The 22206-nt window shown below is 45.9% G+C and overlaps 1 protein-coding gene across 1 annotated transcript in view; it reads left to right on the top strand.

Annotated features, from left to right (window-relative positions):
• The window catches only part of KIAA1328 (KIAA1328 ortholog), a 188671-nt gene that overhangs the window by 93759 nt on the left and 72706 nt on the right, over positions 1-22206 (top strand). The window contains exon 7 of the mRNA XM_032212462.1: positions 21522-22192. Coding sequence (XP_032068353.1) covers positions 21522-22192 — 671 coding nt within the window. The remainder of the gene's footprint in view (positions 1-21521; positions 22193-22206) is intronic.

Here is a 22206-nt window from a genome sequence, read left to right as displayed (position 1 = left end):
CTGGTCAGTTTACCTTATGAAGCTCTGTTTGGACTCTTTGCTCTGTGTGGCCTTGCCAAGCTAATTGCTAATGAATTCTTTTGGCAGCGTTTCAAGGAAGATAAAAGGTGGGTGCTTATCAGCCTTATCCCGAAAGACTTTGGCAGACTACTGTAGAACTTCTTATAACTATTTGGGACTCATTACAGGCTGTGACTGAACATCATTCACAGCCTTTGAAATAAGAAGAGGGTTTTGGGGACTAAGCGTGTGCTTTTTGCTGTATCAGAACATATATTTCCATCAGCGACACAATTTCCGGGAAATTGTGATCTTGAGGATTGTGGGGAGAGATCGGGGTTTTGTTTTGAAGGAGGAGCCCAACGGGCTGGAATTATTATTATTATTATTATTTTGATAGGTTTGACTCCATTAAAACTGCCTAGCCCGGATCTCTTTGGTTGATCTCCCAACAACTGAGCCATTCTTCAAATTGTGTTGTGTGTGCCATCAGCAGATTGTGTAATTGTGGGAGGTGCTCGGTTGCTCTCGGTTGGGTTTCCTGCAGATGTTTCACCACCCAGCTAGGTAACATGATGAGTGCTACAAAGGAGCAGGTTTTTCTCTTCCTTTGCATGTTAGTGGCTTGGCTGGTCAGTGTTGTTGGGGGAATGGTGCCAAGGTGGCGCAGTGGTTAAATGCAGCACTGCAGGCTACTGCTAGATCAGCAGGTCAGCGGTTCAAATCTCACCGGCTCAGGGTTGACTCAGCCTTCCATCCTTCCGAGGTGGGTAAAATGAGGACCCAGATTGTTGGGGGCAATATGCTGACTCTCTGTAAACCGCTTAGAGAGGCCTGAAAGGCCTATGAAGCGGTATATAAGTCTACTGCTATTGCTAATGCTATTGCTATTGGTCTTGGTCGTTCCTTGATTAGGCTGTGATTAATTGTTAAGGTTGTGAGATTTACCATATTTTTCCGACTATAAGACGCACCGGTGTATAAGATGTACAAAGATTTCGAAGAGGTGAGTAAGAAAAAAAAGTTTTTGTCTTCCACCGGAAAACGGGCCCAAGAAAGACGGCAAGTGGGTAGATACCCTGTGGAGAAGTAGCAAATCCAGGGTTCAAATTCTGGTCTAGACTCGGGAGGCCTGGGTTCAAATCCAGGCTCTGCTCTGCAACTGGTTCTTCCTGACCTTTGGCTACCACCAAGCATGGGCGAATCCCAAGTTATTAGCTACCAGCCGGTGTTTGCTACCTGTCAGCATCCCCACGGATGGAAACCCATCAGGGAGAGACGCAACCTGGGATTGAGGAGAAACGTCCTGAAAGTGAGAACAATTAACCAGTGGAACAGCTTGCCACCAGAAGTGGTGGGTGGAGGCTCCACTCAGGCTGCTTATATGATAACAGACGGGTGAATTTTAACCTGAATTTCTCCACTGCTTAATCCTGTTGCAGCAGCTTGAGGTTTGTAATCTACTTACGAAAGACCAGGACTCGATACCACGAAGGTGAGAGAAACAGGTTTATTTGATGCATTGAGTTCAGCGTGTTCACACACCAAAACCTGAACTGCCTGGGCTCTGCCCAGGATGCTACTTTTATGCCGTGTTCCACACTGTGCATTCTCAAGGCGTTTCCATACACGAGACAAGCATGACATTTCGAAAAGGAGAAGTTCATTTGGAATGTTACAGCGAAGTACATAGGAGAAATACAAAAAAGAGAAGTTCCTATAATGTCTTAAGCTGTCAGCAGTTTTTACCTCTCTTCTATCTCTCACCCACGCCTGGCTTCCTGTGCCCCTCCTTTACAGGGTCTTGCCACACTGTTCAGCCCCATTTTTAATACCTATGAGGAAGTTGGAGAGAAAGTTCACTCCAGCTAAAAGTCAACTTTGGGACTCCAGGGCACTAGAATGAAAAGCCAAGCTAATATGAATTTATAAGGTCCATTCTATTAAGACCACCTAACCTGGCCAGCCACTGGTGGGTTTACCTGTGCACCCCCTCCTGCATCAATCCAATGCCTTATATTGCATCTTTTGCGTGCTGGCAACACTTTTCAAGCCAACGTACACCTTCCTAGCCAAAGCCCGCCGCCTGTCCGCACACTCATAATTTAGATCAAAGAAATCGCTGTCCAGCTTGTGCTTAATATGAGGATTTCAACCACTGCAGAAAATTTTTTTAAAACAGAAAGGCACTGAGAGATGCAGTACGGAGCTCTTCCTCAGACCAAGACTGACGACTGGGATGATTTTAAAAAAAAGAAGCTTTCTTTCGTTCCGCACCCACCACTAGTAATTCAATTTCAACTTAATTTGTTTTAAGAGAGCACGGAGGGCTGACAACTCACTGAAGGTTAAAAATATGGATTTCAGCTTTCTCTTCAGCTGCTTTGCAAGGCGGGAGGGAAGGAGAGTCTTTTGGTCCAAGGACTTCCTAGACCCCTGATGGCGAACCTATGGCACGTCATGCCCTCTCTGATGGCACACAAGCCGTTGCCCCAGTTCAGCTCCGACGTGCATGGCGCGCGTCTCCCACAAGCCAGCGAGTATGGATCTCTGTTGAGTATGCATGGGGGGGGGAAATATGCGGGGGGAGCATGTGCATGTTCAGAGGGCGTAGGGGGGGGATAGATAGATAGATAGATTATTGATAGATAGATGATAGATAGATAGATGATAGATGATAGATAGATAGATAGATAGATTATTGATTGATAGATGATAGATAGATAGATAGATAGATGATAATTGGATAGATAGATAGATAGATAGATAGATGATAGATAGATAGATAGATAGATAGATAGATAGATGATAGATAGATGATTGATTGATAGATAGATGATAGATAGATAGATAGATAGATAGATAGATAGATAGATAGATAGATAGACAGACAGACAGACAGACAGACAAATAGATACATATCAATGGAAGAGAATAGGTGAGATTGGTTGCTCTCTTGCAGAGGAATTGAATCAGAATTAGACAAGCCTTTGATGGCTGAAGGGCAGGTGTCCTTTTACTGTCAAAGCTGAAACGTGTCCTAAGGTTTACTAAGGCGTTCTCTCCACTTTCACCATCTCACTTTGGAGGATAAAAAAACCTCATTTTAGAGAGGGAGGGAGGGAGAGGGGGGGGGAGAGAGATGCCTGTTTCCCACAGAAAAGAGATTTGCTTTCTTCCGAAGTTTAAAGTCCCTCGAGGACCCCGAAAGCTCCGTAGCGACGGAGTTATCTTGACTAAGCAGCCAAGACAAATCGCTTCGTCCTTTTCACAAAACAAACCCCCATCGCATGAAACGGAGCCCATGAATCAAGGGATCAACCGCGGGGCCATCCTGTGGGGGCCCCTTTGTCCGGCTCTAATTTAAGATCCAATTAAAACCCACATTCTAAATCTTCAATGAATGAATTCATCAATTAATGCTATCAATTGATAAATGCTTTCTTCTCCTTATTAGTTTATGGGGGCCTGAGATGCAAAGTAGATAAATGGAAGGACCGTTAATTTTCTTCCCACCCCTGGTGCAGGAGAAGGGAGGCTCACAGCGGCAACAAGTGTTACCTTAAAGCGAGCAAAGCTTCCCTCCACTCCAAGTGGAGTAAGAACTTAGAATATTTGAATTTGTATAACAGGAAGTCCTCGATGTATGAGTGTGGACAGGGCAAGTTACTAGTAGGTAAGAAGAGATCAAAACCTCCCTCCCTTCTAGCGCTGATTAAGTTACCTAGCTGGGTCATGAAACGTCTGCAAGAAAACAACCAAGCTCAGAGATCACCCAGGATCCCACAGTCATTGTCTCCTCTTCCTCCTCCTCCACTTCCTCTTCTTCCTTATCATCGTCTCCTCCTCTTCTTCTTCTTCCTTCTCTTCATCTTCCTCCTCCTCCCCCTGCACCCCCCAGTCCCTTCTAGCACTGCTGATGTTACCTAGTTGGGTCATGAAACACCTCCAAGAAAACAAGCTCAAAGACCACCAAGGATCCCACAGTCCACCTCCTCTCCCCCCTCCTCCTCCTCCCTGTCAACCCCATCCCTTCTAGCACTGTTGATGTTCCCTAGTTGGGTCATGAAATCTCTTCAACAAAGCCCAGAGGCCACCATGGACCCCACAGTTCAACCCTGAGCTACAAAGATTCCCTTCTATTGGTATTAATTCACTAGCTGGCTTTTCCTGAACTGGCACCATCCTAAGGAATTCATACCACGGTTCATAATTTTTAGGAGGGAGGTGGTGGTGAGACGTTGCTCCTACGAACTGTAGCAGAGGTGGTATTCAGCTGGTTTTGACCAGTTTTGGAGAACCAATAGTGGAAATTTTGAGTAGTTCAAAGAATTGGCAAATTCCACCTCTGGCTGGCCACGCCCCCATCTATTCTCTGCCTCCCGAGTCCCAGGTGATGGGGAGGGAATGGGGATTTTACAGTATCCTTCCCCTGCCACGCCCACCAAGCCACGCCCATAGAACCGGTAGTGAAAAAATTTGAATCTCACCACTGAACCCCTAGGCCAGTCCGTCCTATGGTCTCCCTCTTTACGGAATCCCCAACGGATCCATCCTAGCACAGCCGATTTTTCATCCGCCGCCTTTCCTTACGGACGGTATCTAGCCGTCCTGGTTTCCGTCTTTCCGTCGCTTTGCCCAGATGGCTCTTCTCTCTGAAGTTGTATGTTGACATCCCCCGTTTAAGGCTCCCTGTTGTGCTTTGAATTTCAAAAGCTGCCTGAATTCATATTTTTGGGCTGGGGCCTGACATTTCATTCGCCAGCCGGGCTGCATGTTTAATGATCAATTTATAAATCCCCCCCCCCTTTTTTTAATGTAAAGCTGCAGATAATTGGCATTAGCGGATTCTTTGCCAGGGCCGTTGATCACCCATTTCTCCTGCCAACTTTGATGGAGACGGGGGTGCTTTGGGACGTGGCGAAATAGAAATTATATTTGCTAGGGAGAATGCATAATGCAGAATAACAGAGTTGGAAGGGACCTTGGAGGTCGTCTAGTCTAACCTCTGCCCAAGCAGGAGACAAACACAATTTCTGATAGATGGCAGTCTAGTCTCTTCTTGAAACTCTCCAGTGATGAAGCTCCCACAACTTCTGAAGGCAACTTCTGTTCCATGGGTGGATAGTTCCCACTGTCAGAAACTCCCTCCTTATTTCTAGATTGCGTCTCTCCTTGGTCAGTTTCCATCCACGATTCCTCGTCTGGCCTTCAGGTGCTTTGGAAAACAGCTTGACCGCCCTCCTCTCTGGGACAGCCCCTCAAATATTGGAAGACTGCTATCTTGTCTCCCCTGGTCCTTCTATTCACTAGACCAGCCATGGCCACTTCAGTGGTGGGTTTTTAAATTTTTTTAGAACCTCTTCTGTAGGTGTGGCCTGCTTTGTGGGAGTGGCTTGCCGGCCATGTGGCCGAGTGGAAGTGGCTTGCCAACCATGTGACCAAGTGGGAGTGGCTTGGCAGTCATGTGACTGGGTGGGCATAGCCAACTTGTAAAAGGTGGTGAAACTCACTTAACAACGCTCTTGCTTAACAACCAAAATGTTGATTCAGAAACTCTGGCATTTGAAACACGCAAGTCTTAAAGCTGTCAAGTTACAAGACCCTTGTACCCCTAACCCTTTAGAAAAAAAAAACCCAGGGGTGTTCAAACTTGACAGCTTTAAGACTTGTGGACTTCAACTCCCAGAATTCCTCCTCCAGTCATGTTGGCTCAGGAACTCTGGCATTGAAGTGTGCAGGTCTTAAAGCTTTCAAGTTACAAGACCGTTGCGCCCCTAACCCTTTAGAAAAAAACAACCCAGGGGTGTTCAAACTTGACAGCTTTAAGACTTGTGGACTTCAACTCCCAGAACTCCTCCTCTCGCTCTTCATCTTGATGATGTGCGGTCGGGTGGGAGGGAGGGAGCTGGAACTGGTTCTAAACGGCACTGTAGATTTGTGGAACATCTTCTATAGAAGAGGTTAGAACTGGCAGGAAAACACCCCTGACCCAGTTCCTGCAACCGTTCATCGTATGCTTTAGGAAGAAAAATAGAGATTACTCAGCCTTTTTGAAAGATTAACAGAGTTGGAAGGTACCGTAGAGGTTATCTAGTCCAAACCTTTACTTAAACATGGGACCCTACATCATTTCTGACAAATGGCAGTCCAGTCTCTTCTTCAAAGCCTCCAGTGATGAAACTGCCAAAACTTCAAGGCAACTTCTGTTCCATGGGTTGATTGTTCTCCCTGTCAGAAAACTTCTCCTTATTTCCAGGTTGAATCTCTCCTTGGTCAGTTTCCATCCATTATTCCTCATCTGGCCTTCAGGTGCTTTGGAGAATAGCTTGACCCCCTCCTCTCTATGGAAGCCCCTCAAATATCGGAAGATGCTCTCCCGTCTCCCCTGGTCCTTCTCTTCCCTAGACCAGCCATGCCCAGTTCCTGCAACCGTTCTTCATATGTTTTAGTCTCCGGTCCCCCAATCCTCCTGGTTGCTCTTCTCTGCACTCTTTCTAGAGTCTCAATATGTTTTTTATAGTGTGGTGACCAAAATTGGATGCAGTATTCTAGGTGTGGCCTTTCTAAGGCTTCATAGAGTGGTATTAGTATCTCCCTTTATCTTGATTCCATCCCTCTGTTAATGCAGTTTAGGATTGCATTGGTTGTTTTGGCTGCTGCCACACACGGCTGGCTCCTATTTGGCTGGTTGTCCACTAAGAGGCCAAGATCCCTCTCACAGTTATTAAACCTGGTTTCCCCAAGTCTTTATGTGTCCTTTTGATTTTTCTTGCCCAAGTGTAGGATTTTACTTTTCTCTGCACTGAGTTTCATTTTGTATATTCAACCTGAGGATGAACTCACCAAATGGGTTGGCCTCGCAGAAGACAATAGTCAACCAAAGATATCATTGATCAGTTTTGCATGGTGAGGAATAGGTCCCTTCCAACTCTGTTATTCTGAATATAGTCTGCTTTTGTTAATAAGTTCATATGGTCTTCTTAAGAGACACCTATTGTCATTTGAGCTCCCACGTTCTTCTCACTGGAGCATCTGTGGATGGATTTTCCCCGCTATCTATTATTATTATTTTTATTTTTGTCCATTGCAATCAATATCTGAGTAAATGGACACGTGTGGAGAAAACCACAAATACTGAAATAGTTCAGCTGATGAGTTTCACAGCCTCGTGTGAAAAGTATTGATTTATCTGGAAGGGTCGAGCACTGAGCAATATTTTGGATTCACCGAGAAGAAGAGGAAACCGAAACACGCTGAATTCTTGCACCAAGGATCTCTCTGGGCGTTAAATCTCCCCCCCAAAAACCCCCCCACAAAAGTATTCCTATGAAGTTTTCCAAAGGATAGGAACTCTATGAGAAAAATTGGTATAAAGAGAATTTCTTAGTACATTTCTTCTCTAGGACTTTTTTAAAAAAAAACCTCAGAACTTACAGCATTTTTTTAGACAAGTGAACTCATTTTCAACTGTTCCTTTTGCCAACACGCTGATATTCTTTCTTTATAAGCGGAAGATGGATGCGGAGAGAAAGGGAATAATTCAGAAGAATGAACAAAGATGGCATGGCATGAGAAATACAAAAGCCAGGTTCCCAGCTTAATAAATAAATTGGTGCTGAATAATGCTCCCATTATTATAATCCCATTGACACGCATATATTTTGTTAATTCTATTTACTTTTCTCCACATTGAATTTCATTTTGTTAGATAGGGTTCAAGTCTCACAAGATCCATCTGGATTGTTGAGCCTAACTGCTAAGATTTTGATCACGTGACCCTGGGGAGGCTAAAATGGTCATAAGTGTGAAAAACAGTCATGTTACTTTTTTCAATGGTCTTGTAACTTCAAACAGTCACTAACTGAACGTAAGTCGAAGGCTACCCCCACAATGGGTTGGCAAGAAAACAGCCAACCTCGGGGAGCATCAGGGACTCCACAGTTGACCCTGAGCTACACATATTCTCTTTTATTGGTAGAAGGAAGGCAGAGGCACTTCACAACCATGTTGCGTACTTAACAACGACAAGGATTCACATAACCTCTGTGGCAAGAGAGGTTGAAAAATGGGGCAAAATTCAAACAAGTGTCTTGTTTAGCAACAGAAATTTGGGCGTCTTGTGTTTCTAAGTTGAGGACTATCTGTAACTACCTATTCATCCATCCATCCATCCATCCATCCATCCATCCATCCATCCATCCATCCATCCATCCATCCACCCACCCACCCACCCACCCACCCACCCACCCACCCACCCACCTACCTACCTACCTACCTACATCCATCCATCCATCCATCCATCCATCCATCCATCCATCCATCCATTCATCCATCATCTTTCTATCTATCCATCCATCCACCATCTATCTAATTGTCTGTCTATCTCTCTACCTACCCATCTATTCATCCATCCTATCTATCTATCTATCCATCCATCCATTCATCCATCCATCTTTCCATCCAGCCTTCTATCCCCATCTCTGCCTGCCTGCCTGTCTGCCCACCCATCCATCCATCCATCCATCATCTATCCATCCATCTTTCTATCTCTACCCATCTCTGCCTGCCTGCCTGCCTGCCTGCCCGCCAATCCATCCATCCATCCATCCATCCATCCATCCAGCTATCTATCCTCATCTCTCGGTGCCTGCCTACCTACCCATCCATCCATCCATCCATCCATCTTTCTATACATCCATCCATCCATCTATCCTCATCTCTGCCTGCCTGCCTGCCTGCCTGCCTGCCTGCCCGCCCGCCCGCCCATCCATCCATTTATCCATCCATCCATCCATCCATCCATCCATCCATCTAATTTAGATGGCCACCCACTCACTATCCTTGTCTCCGGGCACTTACGGGCATTAAACCCGTATTAGGACAAATTATGACTTTCATGTCTCCGTCTCTTCCACCAAGTTCCCATTTTACAGACAGTCTTGAACCTTCCTATAATTCCTCAAGGGGGAAGCATCTTTATTTGGTGGAGAGTGGAGAGAGAGAGAGAAAGAAGAAGCTTTTGCGGGTTATGTGCCTGTTGTTTTTGATAGGCACTCAGTCCCTTCCCCCCCTCACTCCCTTCTGCAGGGGTGGGGGGCTTTGCATGAAAACAAGTCCTTTCTCTCTGAAGAGCTCACCTGTTCCCCCTGCTTGTTCTCCCACCTGGCTGTAATCCTGTAGCTATTGACATCTCCGTGGGAGGCTGTGCCAATGATTACTATGTCAAAAGAGGAATTAGGGCTACAGGTGAGAAATAAGCAGCAGGAGCAGGTGAGCTCCGGAGTGGAAGCCGATCTTGTTCCCATTCTGCTCTCCTGTTAATGCAGAGCAATGCGTCTCAGATGTCTGTAGGTGTAAAATTTGCATCTCTTCCCTGGCAAGTATCTTGTTTCAAATGAAGTTTCTGATCTGTATGCTAAACTTCTTTTCTTTGGGAAACTAAGCAACCGTGTGTGGTGCATTCCAATGAGGGATTATATCCAGAGGTTTTAACACACGCCGATTTTATGCGGGCGCCTTCCAGCACACCTTTTCAGGTGGTTACGGTGAGCAGAGCTAGTGAGGCACAGAAACCAGCTGGGCTGTGTGGGCGGGGCAGGCCAGCCAGAGGTATATAGCACAGGCTAGCGTTGGGGCAGGTGGGCGGGCCCAGCCAGTGGGCAGAATTACCAGTTCGCTCAAACCGGTCCAAACTGGCAGCAGAGCACCTCTGATTAAATCCTAGAATCCTAGTGCTGGAAGGGACCTTGGAGGTCTTCTGGTCTAACCTCCTTAGGGTGGGATTCAAATTTTTTTACTACCAGTTCTGTGGGGGTGGCTCAGTGGGAGTGGTGTGACTTGGTGGACCGTGGCAGGGGAAGGATACTGCAAAATTTCCATTCCTTCCCCCACCCCACTAACCTGCTTTCCAGCTCTCTTCTCCTGTCAGGGCAACAAAAGAAGACCCAGCCGATCAGCTGGGACTCGGGAGGCAGCCAATCGATGGGGGCGGGGCCAGCCAGAGGTGATGTCAGGGTTCCAAATAGCATCCAAAATTAAATCAGAGTCCGAGGCAAAGTATTCCTCAAAGTTCCAATTTATTAAGAGAGCCGTGTTGGCACATCTGGGAAAACCCAAATCTGAAAGCTTCCCGGTTTTCCCCACCCAGTTGAAAGTTCAAGATTTTGCCCCCACACCCACAAGCCCATCCCATGGTCCCATCTCCCTCTGCCATGCTGGCAGCTTCCACCCATCCAGTTCAGGTCAGGTTCAGAGGTGCAGAGACAAAGGATAATGACCTTGGCTTTCTAGAAAGAATGTTGTTATGGCTGCCTATCATCCAACTCCATACAATTCCCCCTTCCCATTTTCCCACCATAGAAAATGCATAGTTGAATAATAGGAAGTGTGGCAGGCCAAAGATCCAAAAGAAAAGATGCCTGCAGGCCTGACACCGTTCTCCTATGCAGGGCAACAGAAGAAGACCCAGCCGATCAGGCAAAGAATAGATGGGGCGGGGCCAGCCAGAGGTGGCATTTGCTGGTTCTCCAAAATACTCAAAATTTCCACTGCCGGTTCGCCCTAACTGGTCAGAACTGGCTGAATACTTCTGAATCTCCTGCCCAAGGCAGGAGTCCTCATACCATCCGGGACAAATATCTGTCCAATTTTCTTGAAAACCTCCAGTGATGAAGCATCCACAACTCTATTCCACTGATTGACCATTCTCAGTGTTAGGAAATTCCTCATGACCCAACTAGGTAACATCATCAATGCTGGGAGGAAGTAGGGTTTGGGAGGGGGAGGAGGAGGAGGAGGAGAGGGAACAGTGCAACTGTCATATGTACATGCCAGTTTCCAAGCTCCTGAATTTTGATCTTGGGATCATGCCACGCTACAACAATCGTAGATGTGAAAAACGTTCAGAAGTCAATTTTTCCAGTGCTGTTGGATCTTGGAACAGTCACTAAATAAACTCTTGTAAGTCAAGGATCGTCTGTACTGTACTCCCTCAGCTCAGCTGTCCTGAGCACAGCTGTTAATTTATTTCCTGAGGTTCAATTTGTTGTTGTTAGTGGTGAAGTTGTGCCCTACTCATCGTGACCCCATAGACGACGCCCCTCCAGGCCTTCCTGTCCTCCACCATCCCCTGGAGTCCATTGAAGCTCACGCCGACTGCTTCAGTGACTCCATCCAGCCACCTCCTTCTCTGCCATCCCCTTCTTCTTCTTTTGCCCTCCATCATTCCCAGCATGAGGCTCTTCTCCAGGGAGTCCTTCTTCCTTCTCATTAGGTGGCCAAAGGATTTGAGTTTCCTCTTCAGGATCTGGCCTTCTAAAGAGCAGTCAGGGTTGATCTCCTCTAGGACCTGACCGGTTGGGCCGCCTTGCGGTCCAAGGGACTCGCAGGAGTCTTCTCCAACCCATTGTAATTCCATGGACCACATTCCTCAAGGCCTTCCCGTACTTTACCATCCTCTGGAGTCCATTGAAGCTCACGCCGACTGCTTCAGTGACTCCATCCAGCCACCTCCTTCTCTGCCGTCCCCTTCTTCTTCTTTTGCCCTCCATCGTTCCCAGCATGAGGCTCTTCTCCAGGGAGTCCTTCCTTCTCATTAGGTGGCCAAAGGATTTGAGTTTCCTCTTCAGGATCCGGCCTTCTAAAGTGCAGTCAGGGTTGATCTCCTCTAGGACTGACCAGTTGGATGGCCTTGCAGTCCAAGAGACTTGCAGGAGTCTTATCCGGCACCAGAGTTCAAAGGCCTCCATTCTTTGGCACTCAGCCTTCCTTATGGTCCAACTTTCACAGCCATCCATTGCAACTGGGAAAATCACAGCCTTGACTGGACACGCTTTTGTTGGCAGGGTGATGTCTCTGCTTTTTAGGATGCTGTCTAGATTTGCCTTCGCTTTCCTCCCCAGGAGCAAGCATCTTTTAATTTCTTGGCTGCCGTCCCCATCTGCAGTGATCTTGGAGCCCAGGAAAGTAAAATTGGTCACTGCCTCCATTACTTCCCCATCTATTTGCCAGGAATTGAGAGGAATTGAGATTTCCCCCTAAATTGCAAACCTTGAATTTGGGGACAAATCCAACAAAATTGACTGGATTTCAGTTCTCCAACATCACAGAAGCCCCTTTGGAGAGGCTAAACTTCTTGTGAGTCATCCAGAGAAATCCCTTTGTTTAGAAAATATAAAATCCTATTATTTCTCGTTTCCCTTCCTCCACGGAGCTTTGAAATCCCAATTTTGACAGATTACGCCGCTCTCCGCCTTCTGCTTTTATTCCAGGCACTTTGACACCCCCGAGATTAGCGTGCATTATATCAAATAATGACGTAAGCACCACCGAAATACATACTTTGACAGGGGCGAAGCCAGATCACCGGCTGGTTTCATTGAAGGCTTCCAAGAATTATCCCTAAGAGGGCATCCTTCGGATTTCGCCTCTTTTTCAAATAGCGCTTTAATGTTTCATTTGGCTTCCTTGGAGATCGATAAAGGTTCCCCTCGCACATATGTGCTAGTCGTTCCTGACTCTAGAGGGCGGTGCTCATCTCTGTTTCAAAGCCGAAGAGCCAGCGCTGTCTCTGTGGTCGTGTGGCCGGCATGACTAAACACTGAAGTTGCACGGAACGCTGTTACCTTCCCACCAAAGGTGGTTCCTATTTTTCTACTTGCATTTTTCTTACATGCTTTCGAACTGCTAGGTTGGCGGAAGCTGGGACAAGTCACGGGAGCTCACTCCGTTACGCTGCGCTAGGGATTCGAACCGCCGAACTGCCGACCTTTCTGATCAACAAACTTCCTTGGAAATCAGCAATTTCATGGCACTTATGAGATGTCCTACCTAGCAGGAATCGCTTAATCTTCTAAAGTATCGGGGTACAGGACCTGATGGAGACGCATGGATTCTCCCCACCCCAATTCTTCTGCTGTTGAGTTTGCCATTCTTCCACTGGACTTTTTTCCCCCTCCAAGATAAGCAGTGAAAATTATGGAGGGAGACCAAATGTGGGAACTCACAAGACCATTCCTTCGTTAGACTGGAAGGACTTTGAGACAGTATGCTTTTCTAGAACACAGAACGATAAAGAGTTGGAGGTCATCTAGACCAACCCCCTGCTCGAGCAGGAGACCCTCTACCCGTGATGGCGAACCTATGGCACGCATGGCCAAAGTGGCACATGGAGCCATGTCGCCTGTCATGCACGGTGTTGCCGGTTCCTCTTCCAGGTTTCTGCTGTGCATCTGGTGCAACAATCAACTTTCCTTTCTTTTCCCTTCCCTTCTTCATCCATTTGCTTCTTTCCCTTCTTCATCCATTTGCTTCTTTCCCTTCTTCATCCATTTGCTTCCTTTTTTTCCCTTTCCTTCTTTTCTTTTCCCTTCTCTTCCCTTCTTCATCCATTTTCTTCCTTTCTTTTCCTTACCTTTCCCTTCCCTTCTTTCCCCTTCCCTTCTTTATCCATTTGCTTCCTTTTCTTTTTCTTTTCCTTCTTTTCTTTTCCCTTCCCTTCTTCATCCATTTGCTTCCTTTCCCCCCTTTCCTCTCCTTTCCCTTCCCTTCTTCATCCATTTGCTTCCTTCCTTTTCCTTTGAGTTGAAGTTCCCAGATGGTGAAGAGGCCCCACTTTCCCACCCCTGCTTTAGACCGATTATCAGGGACACCAGTTGGGTCCATGAAAGCCAGGTTTTCTGCGTGATGCTTCCGTCCATCGGCAGGCGAATGGGGGGGGGGGGAGGGGGGAATGCAAATCCGAACAGCTGCAGGGGGAAATCTCTGCCAAGGCCCCCGTTCTCGGCTAAACGGGGCGCCTTCTCCCTGGTGCAATTAACAAATCCCACTCTGGCAGCTTTTCAGCCGGGGAGATCATCAAGGTAGATTACTTTCCAGCAGATGAACTAAAGACTTGCAGGTGTTCCATCCATCGCGCACCCCCCCCTCCCCCGCGCCCTTCCTTTCCAAAACCTCCCTGCTTTTTAACGAGCCCAATTTTGGCAAAGGAAGCATCCCGGGCATGCATTATGCATGAGAGCCGTTTGCCCGCCACGCTCCCGGCGTCATCCTTGGCCTTTTCCAGGTTGGACGACACCAATTAAGCACTGGGGTTCTTATTATTCTTTTTTTTTTTTTATTATTCAATAATCTGAACTCTCACGTCCTTTAACATACCGGTATCGATGTCGTAAACAAGTTCTAATGGGCCCTAGAGGATTGTGTGTGTGCGTTTGTGTGTGTGTGTGTTTTTCCTCATCGGTTTCCTGCCCATCAGCGACAGGGATTGGACTCTGCAGGGTGAAGGGAAGAATTAAACAGAGAGAAAGAGAAAGAGAGAAGGAAAGAGAAGGAAGGAAAGAGAGACAGAAAGAAAGGAAAGGAAGGAAGAAGGAAAAAAGAGGAAGAAAAGAAAGATAAGAGAGAGCAAGCAAGAAAGAGAGAGAGAGAGAGAGAAGGGAGGAAAGGAGGGAAAGAAAGGAAAGAGAAACAAAGAAAGAAAAAGAGAAAGTAAAAAAGGAAGGAAAGGAGGAAGAAAAGAGAAAGAAAGAAAGAAAAAAGAGAAAGAAAGAGAAGGAAGGAAGAAAAAAGGAAAGGAGAAAGGAAAGAAAGAAAGAAGAGAGAGAAAGAAAGAAGGAACAAAGGAAGGAAAGGAGGAAGAAAAGAAAGACAACACACACATACACACAGAGGCAGGTTGTTTCGGTGGTTTGGCCTTCCTTTCGGGATTTTGAAATTCACTGAACTGAAAACGCAAAGAGAAGTTTCCTCCTCCTCCTCTTCTCCATTCCCCACTCCCTAGCACTGATGATGTTACCTAGCTGGGTAAGAAAAGGTCTTCAAGAAAACAATCAAGCAGAGAACACCAAGGGCCCCACAGTCCTCCTCCTCCTCCTTCTCCTCCTCCACTTCCTCTTCCTCCTCTCCACAACCCCGTCTCTTGTAGCATTGATGGTGTTACCAAGTTGGGTCATGAAATGTCTGCAAGAAAATAACCAAGTACGGAATACCAAGGACCTCACAGTTCTCCTCCTCCTCCTCCTCCTCCTCCTCCTCCTCCTCCTCCTCCTCCTCCTTCTTTTTGGGGATTGCACACTTGAAATACAGCAATTACCATCATACATCATTCCTGAACGATAGCCCCCTTATCTCCAGCTCTGAAACTCCACAGCTCACCTCTTTTCCTTTTATTATCTATCTTATTTATCTTAGGGTATTAATATCCCCCATCCCCGTTCTCTTTGGCTGCTTTCTAATGATCAAACTTTTTTTTAAAAAGAAACTAAACGAATATTTCAGGAAAAAATGGGTAATAAAATGAGAGCCCAAACCACACATTCCCCCCCTCCCCACTTAAGTTCCACTTTGTACATTATTGGAAGCAAATCCTTTTTTTTAAAAAAAAAGATTTATTCAGAAAGAAATACACAACTCTCTGGGTTGCTTAATAGTACTTTCTTTGAAGGGAATAATAATTGTCATATGTTTTTTTTAAAAAAGACACCTAATAATTTGCCGCAATAAGACCACTTCAATTGAAGAGGAGTAAGGAAAACTGAACAAAGCTTGGAAATAATTTAGAATAGAATAGAATAACAGAGTTGGAAGGGACCTTGGAGGTCTTCTAGTCCAACCCCCTGCCTAGGCAGGAAACCGTACACCACTTGGTTATCCAACATCTTTCTAAAAACTTCCAGTGTTGGGGCATTCACAACTTCTGGAGGCAACTTCTGTTCCACTGATTCATTGTTCTAACTGTCAGGAAATTTCTCCTCAGTTCTACATTGCTTCTCTCCTTGATTAGTTTCCACCCATTGCTTCTTGTTCTATCCTCAGGTGCCTTGGAGAATAGTTTGACTCCCTCTTCTTTGGGGCAACCCCTGAGATATTGGAGGACTGCTATCATGTCTCCCCTGGTCCTCCTTTTCATCAGGCTAGACATCCCCAGTTCCTGCAACCGTTCTTCATATGTTTTAGTCTCCAGTCCCTAATCCTCTTTGTTGCTCTTCTCTTTAATATGAGGTTGGACAACCATTAGTCTGGAATAGTGTAGCATTTCCAGCTTTCTTTCAGAAGTTGTAGGTGCTCCAACACTGGTTGCTTTTAAGATTGGACACCCATTGTCAGAAATGGTTTTTGGCTACCATCATCTAAGAAATGAAGTTATTCAGAGCCTCTTTTCAATTCTTCCTCGTCCCCCCCCTGGATAGACCCTGGAGTAATTTTTCAGCATCCCTTGGCGCATCTCGTCTGGTCTCTGGGCCTGCCTGTTGTGACGAATGTCACCAAGTTTCTTCCCTGCGTTCATTCATCAGCTTTGCAAAAGGTTGCCCGGTGAATGCGCCCTAAATGAAGGACGTGGTGGCTCAAAGGGACAGGGTGGCTCAGTGGCTAAGATGCTGAGCTTGTCGATCAGAAAGGTCAGCAGTTCGGCGGTTCGAATCCCTAGCACCGCGTAACGGAGGGAGCTCCCGTGACTTGTCCCAGCTTCTGCCAACCGAGCAGTTTGAAAGCACATTAAAAGTGCAAGTAGAAAAATAGGCACCACCTTTGGTGGGAAGGAAACAGCGTTCCGTGCACCTTTGGTGTTGAGTCATGCCGGCCACATGACCACGGAGATGTCTTTGGACAGCACCGGGTCTTCGGCTTTGAAACGGAGATGAGCATCGCCCCCTAGACTCAGGAACGTCTAGCACATATGTGCTAGGGGAAACCTTTACCTTTTTATACACTATATATCCGTTGTGTGTTTGTGTATCGTCAACTTTCCAACGGTTAAGTAATATCCCATTCAGTACAAGGTGAAATGTTTTTACCTCAAATTCCGCACTAATGGCCAATCAGACGCTATTTTATAAGGGCCTGAATGGATTCCCTGGCTCCGTATTTCAAAAATTAAACATTTTTCAGACATTATCATTTAATGGGCTTTTCTGTTCTTTTTTTTCCCCGCCACGCTTCCAGTTGATTTTATGTAACCCTGGATGCTCGCAATTCCTGGATACGCTGAAGTGCCTTGTTTACAGCCCCAGATCCTGCAGGCGATGCTTTTATATTTATTTTACCTGTGTAGGCAGAATTAAATTGCAGATTTGATAGCACCTTCCTCTCTTTCGCTTGAAAGCAGTGAGCTGGGCAGGTGCGCTGGCTCTTGATAATCAAACCATTTCATTTCTGTCTCTCTCTTTTTTTTTTAATTGCCCTATAAACCACAGACAGGAACTAGCCAAGGAACCGTAGAGAGGATTTTAACACAATAACGGAGTTGGAAGGGAGGTTGGAGGCCTTCTAGTCCAACCCCCACGCCCTGCTCAAGCAGAAAACTCGATACATTGAGTAGTCCATAGTCCTCGATTTACCATCACAATGACGAGCCCGAAATTTCTGCGGTTAAGTTGGACCTTTGTTAAGTTTCGGCCCATTGTGCGACTTTCCTTGCCGCGTTTGTTAAGTGAATCGCCGTGGTCGATAAGTTACTGGCCCGCCTCGTTAAGTGAATCTTGCTTCCCCGTGGATTTTGATGGTCAGAAGAATCACAGGACAGCAATGGTCGTAAATAGGAACCAGTGGCCAAATGTTCTGAATTTTGATCAGGTCATCATGGGGAGGCGGCAAAGGTTTATGAAAGTTATGAGAAACGGTCCTAAGTCCCATTTGTTTTGAATGCCATGGAAACTTTGAACGGTCACCAAACCAACGGTTGTAAGTCAAGGACTGCCTACACCGTTTCAGACAGGTAGCCGCCCAGTCTCTTCTCCAAAGCCTCCAGTGATGGAGCACCCATAACTTCTGGAGGCAAACTGTTCCACCGGTTAATTACCCTCACTGTTAGGAAGTTTCTCCTGAATTCCAAGTTGCTTCTGTCCTTGATTAGTTTCCATCCGTTGTTTCTTGTCCTGCCTTCTGGTGCTTTGGAGAATAAATCCCCCCTCCACTTCTTTGGGGCAGCCTTTCAATACTGGAATTCTGCTCTCATGTCCCCCCCTAGTCCTTCTTTTCTCTAGACTGGCCATACCCAAATCCTGCAACGTTTCTTCGTATGTTTTAGTCTCCAGGCCTTTAAATGTCTTTGTTGCTCTTCTCTCCATTCCTTATACAATAATACAATGGCAGAGTTGGAAGGGACCTTGGAGGTCTTCTAGTCCAACCCCCTGCCTAGGCGGGAAACCTTATACCATTCCAGACAAATGGCTATCCAACATCTTCTTAAAGACTTCCAGTGTTGGGGCATTCACAACTTCTGGAGGCAACTTCTGTTCCACTGATTCATTGTTCCAAATGTCAGGAAATTTCTCCTCAGTTCTAAGTTGCTTCTCTCCTTGATTAGTTTCCACCCATTGCTTCTTGTCCTTCCCTCAGGTGCCTTGGAAAATAGCTTGACTCCCTCTTCTTTGTGGGAGAGATTGGAAGACTGCTATCATGTCTTCCCTAGTCCTTCTTTTCACAAAATTAGCCATACCCAATTCCTGCAAGGGTTATTTGTATGTTTTAGTCTCCAATCCCCTAATCATCGTTGTTGCTCTTCTCTGCACTCTTTCTAGAGTCTCCACATCTTTTCTACATCGTGGCGACCAAAACTGGATGCCGTATTCCAAGTGTGGCCTTACTAAGGCCTTATAAAGTGGTATTAACCCTTCACGTGATCTTGATTCCATCCCTCTGTTTATGCAGCCTAGAACTGTGTTGGCTTTTTTGGCAGCTGCTGCCCACGGCTGGCTCCTATTTAAATGGTTGTCCACTAGGACTCCAAGATCCCTCTCACAGTTACTACTATTGAGCAAGGTACCACCTATACTTTACCTGTGATGGAGCACCCACAACTTCTGGATGCAACTTCTGTTCCACTGGTTACTTGTTCTGACTGTCAGGAAATTTCTCCTTAGTTCTAAGTTGCTTCTCCCCTTGATTAGTTTCCACCTATTGCTTCTTGTTCTACCCTCAGGTGCTTTGGAGAATAGCTTGACTCCCTCTTCTTTGGGGCAGCCCCTCAACTACTGGAATACTGCTGGAAAACTATTGGAAAACTGTTGGAAAACTATTGGAAAAAATAAAAGATTGGCTGGAGGAGATTACCACACACCAAATTGAACTAAAACCTGAATTATTTCTGTGAGGAATTATAAAAGGAAATTATGAGAAAAATATTAGATACTTAAGTCTACACATAATCACAGCAGCGAGAATTATATTCACACAAAACTGGAAAAATAATTACACACCAACAGAAGAAAATGTAATAAAAATTTTTTTGGGAATGGATAGGCTCACAAAAGAATTAAAAGAGAAAGAGGAATCTCAATATTACTCCGTACGGGATTTATGGTATAATTGGCTAGAGGAAAGGTGGGGAAAAGCAGGAAAGCAAAAAAGAAAGGAAGAAAGATTAACAAATTAATGAACAACTGCAAAACTGCAAAATGGTTAAAAGACAGAAATACGAGATAGACTGTAACAAATAAATAGGAAATGGATACAAAATGACTCATATGTAATAAAGGTTGTTATACATAGAATATATAGAATGTTATATATAGAATGAAGACAAAAGATGTATGAAGTAATGTAAATGCACATATATATAAAGTTACAGTTCTAAAAGACTTATTTGTACATATAAAGGAATCACAACAGATATGTAAAAGAAATCTAATGTGTTGCCAAGATGTGAAGTTTGCATGAACAAAATAAAAAGTTTTTAAAATTTTTTAAAAAAAACAATATGTCAGCAAATGTTGGAAATACAATGAAAAAACTGGCATGTTTTATCATCTGTGGTGGACTTGTGTTAAAGCAAAGAAAAAAAAATGGCCAAAAATACACTGATGGCTAGAATAGGAAAACATGTAGATTTTAAACCTGAACTGTTTTTATTAGGAATGCTATCAGGAAAAAAATTGATAAGAAAAGTATGTATTTAATATTACATGTCTTAACAGCAGCGAAGGTTATCTTTGCACAATACTGGAAAAAATGAAGAAACCCCGCAAGAGGAAGAGATAATTCAGAAGATACTAGATTGTCCAGAAATGGATAGACTTGCATTGAAAACCAGACAGAAAGAAGAGACAGAATATTATCAAGCAGGGCACTTATTTTACCAGTGGTGGGGGAAAAAGGGGTGGGAAAAAAATCTGTATTGCTAACCAAATTAAATACCTGTTCTGACCAAGGCTTCCCCAGCAGCACGAAGCCGAGTCCTCGTCCCGAGAAACCCTTCTTATTCAATTTATAGTGAATTCCTCTCCAGCAAAGTCTTTCCCCTCCCACAGTCTTTCAAGATAGTTCACAATTACTGACCTTGATCAGGCTTGGCAAGTGGCCAGGCCGATATCTTTCACATGCCGCAATACTTGGCAAGAGAATGCAGGAATGAACTAATGGTCTCCTGCAAACTCCACTCCCCTTTCGCTCCTCTTTCTTCCCTATGGGAGGGGCCATTCGCCATCCACCTGTGGCCTTACTCCCAAGTCGACCTTTGTTCCTTAGCTGTTCCCTTCATCTGGCAACTCTGCGCATGCGCACACTGGGAACAGGCTCCAGCTGTTCTTCTGCCCCACTGATCTCTGACTCTGAAGGCAGCTGATAACTGTCAGACGGCCTTGGCCCCCTCTCTGCCTCCGACGCAGAGCCCTCATCCGAGCCTTCTCCGGACTCCAGGACTGGCCCAGGTTCCTCCCCAACCTCCTCACTGTCCGAATCTGTCGCCACCTCTACTGGCCACTGGCAGGCCACAACAATACCCAGACAACACGATGTTTATTAAGCACTAAGAAATATAATTAATAGAAAATTAATAACATTTATATATGACATATTGTCAGGGTTCCAAATAGCATCCAAAAGTAAATCAGAGTCCAAGGCAAAGTATTGCTCAAAGTTCCAATTTATTAAGAGAGCCATGTTGGCACATCTGGGAAAATCCGAATCTGAAAGCTTCCCAGTTTTCCCCACTCAGTTGAAAGTTCAAGATCTTAGCAGTAGCAATAGCAGTGAGACTTATATACAGCTTCATAGGACTTTCAGCCCTCTCTAAGCGGTTTACAGAGTCAGCATATCGCCCTCACAGTCTGGGTCCTCATTTCACCCACCTCGAAAGGATGGAAGGCTGAGTCAACCTTGAACCAGTGAGATTAGAACTGCTGAACTGCAGATAACAGTCAGCTGAAGTGGCCTGCAGTACTGCACCCTAACCACTGCGCCACCTTGGCTCCTTGCCCCCACACCCACAAGTCCATCCCATGGTCCAATCTCCCACTGCCATGCTAGCAGCTTCCACCCATCCAGTTCCGGTCAGGTGCAGAGGTGCAGAGACAAAGGATAATGACCTTGGCTTTCTAGAAAGAATGTTGTTATGGCTACCTATCATCTAACTCCGTACAATCCCCCCTCCCATTTTCCCACCATAGAAAAGGCATAGCAGAATAATAGAAAGTGTGGCAGGTCAAAGATCCAAAAGAAAAGAAGACGGCAGGCCTGACACATATTTGCTATTTTGGAATTGTGGAAGCTGAATGTGGTTTTCTTTTCCTCTTTCTCCACAGATGTCTAGCCAGAGAAGTCATTGTCAGCTGGTGCCGCCTTCAGACCTGGATGGATCCTACCTTGGTGTCGCTAGACGACAAGCTTTGCGTAAGGACCACAACTCAACTCGTAGGAGCCCTAGTCTTCAGCCTTCACCTCAACCTGGTAGGAATAGGGGTGTCCTTGAGGCCAGGACCCCCGGATGTCAGACGGAGGCCAGGAACGGTGGCCTTTTGCAAAATGGATTGCCCCACAAATGCAACCCCATGTCCTCTCCAGCCACACAGCCGTTGGGTCCCCATCTCCAGAGGATTCCCGACGGGGAGAAGCGGAGGAGCGGCTGTCCTCTTCCGGGGTGTCCCATCCATCAAAAATTAGGAAACCCGGCTCACGAGCCTTTCCAAGACACTTGCCGTGTCCGAGACCGATACCCAGGGGCACCGGGCGAATCCTCCTCGGAATATTTCGGCTCGCCGCACCTCCGGAGGCCGAAGGCCGGCGACGCCTCGAGGCCAAAAGAAGCCGATCCCCGCGGCCAGGACTTCTCCGAGGAGAAACGGAAAGAGCTCCTGCTCCAGAAGATTGAGCTGGAAATCGAGAAGGAGCGCCTGCAGAATTTGTTAGCGGAGCAAGAGGCCAAGCTTCTGCATCAGCAGGAGCAGCTGCAGCAATCCAGGCGGGAGTATCACTGGTAAGCTTGGGAAA

Source organism: Thamnophis elegans, chromosome 3 (genome assembly GCF_009769535.1).
Source record: "Thamnophis elegans isolate rThaEle1 chromosome 3, rThaEle1.pri, whole genome shotgun sequence".
Classification (NCBI taxonomy): domain Eukaryota; kingdom Metazoa; phylum Chordata; class Lepidosauria; order Squamata; family Colubridae; genus Thamnophis; species Thamnophis elegans.
The sequence above is the reverse complement of the archived record's forward strand: the minus strand, read 5'-3'. Positions and strand labels throughout refer to the sequence as shown.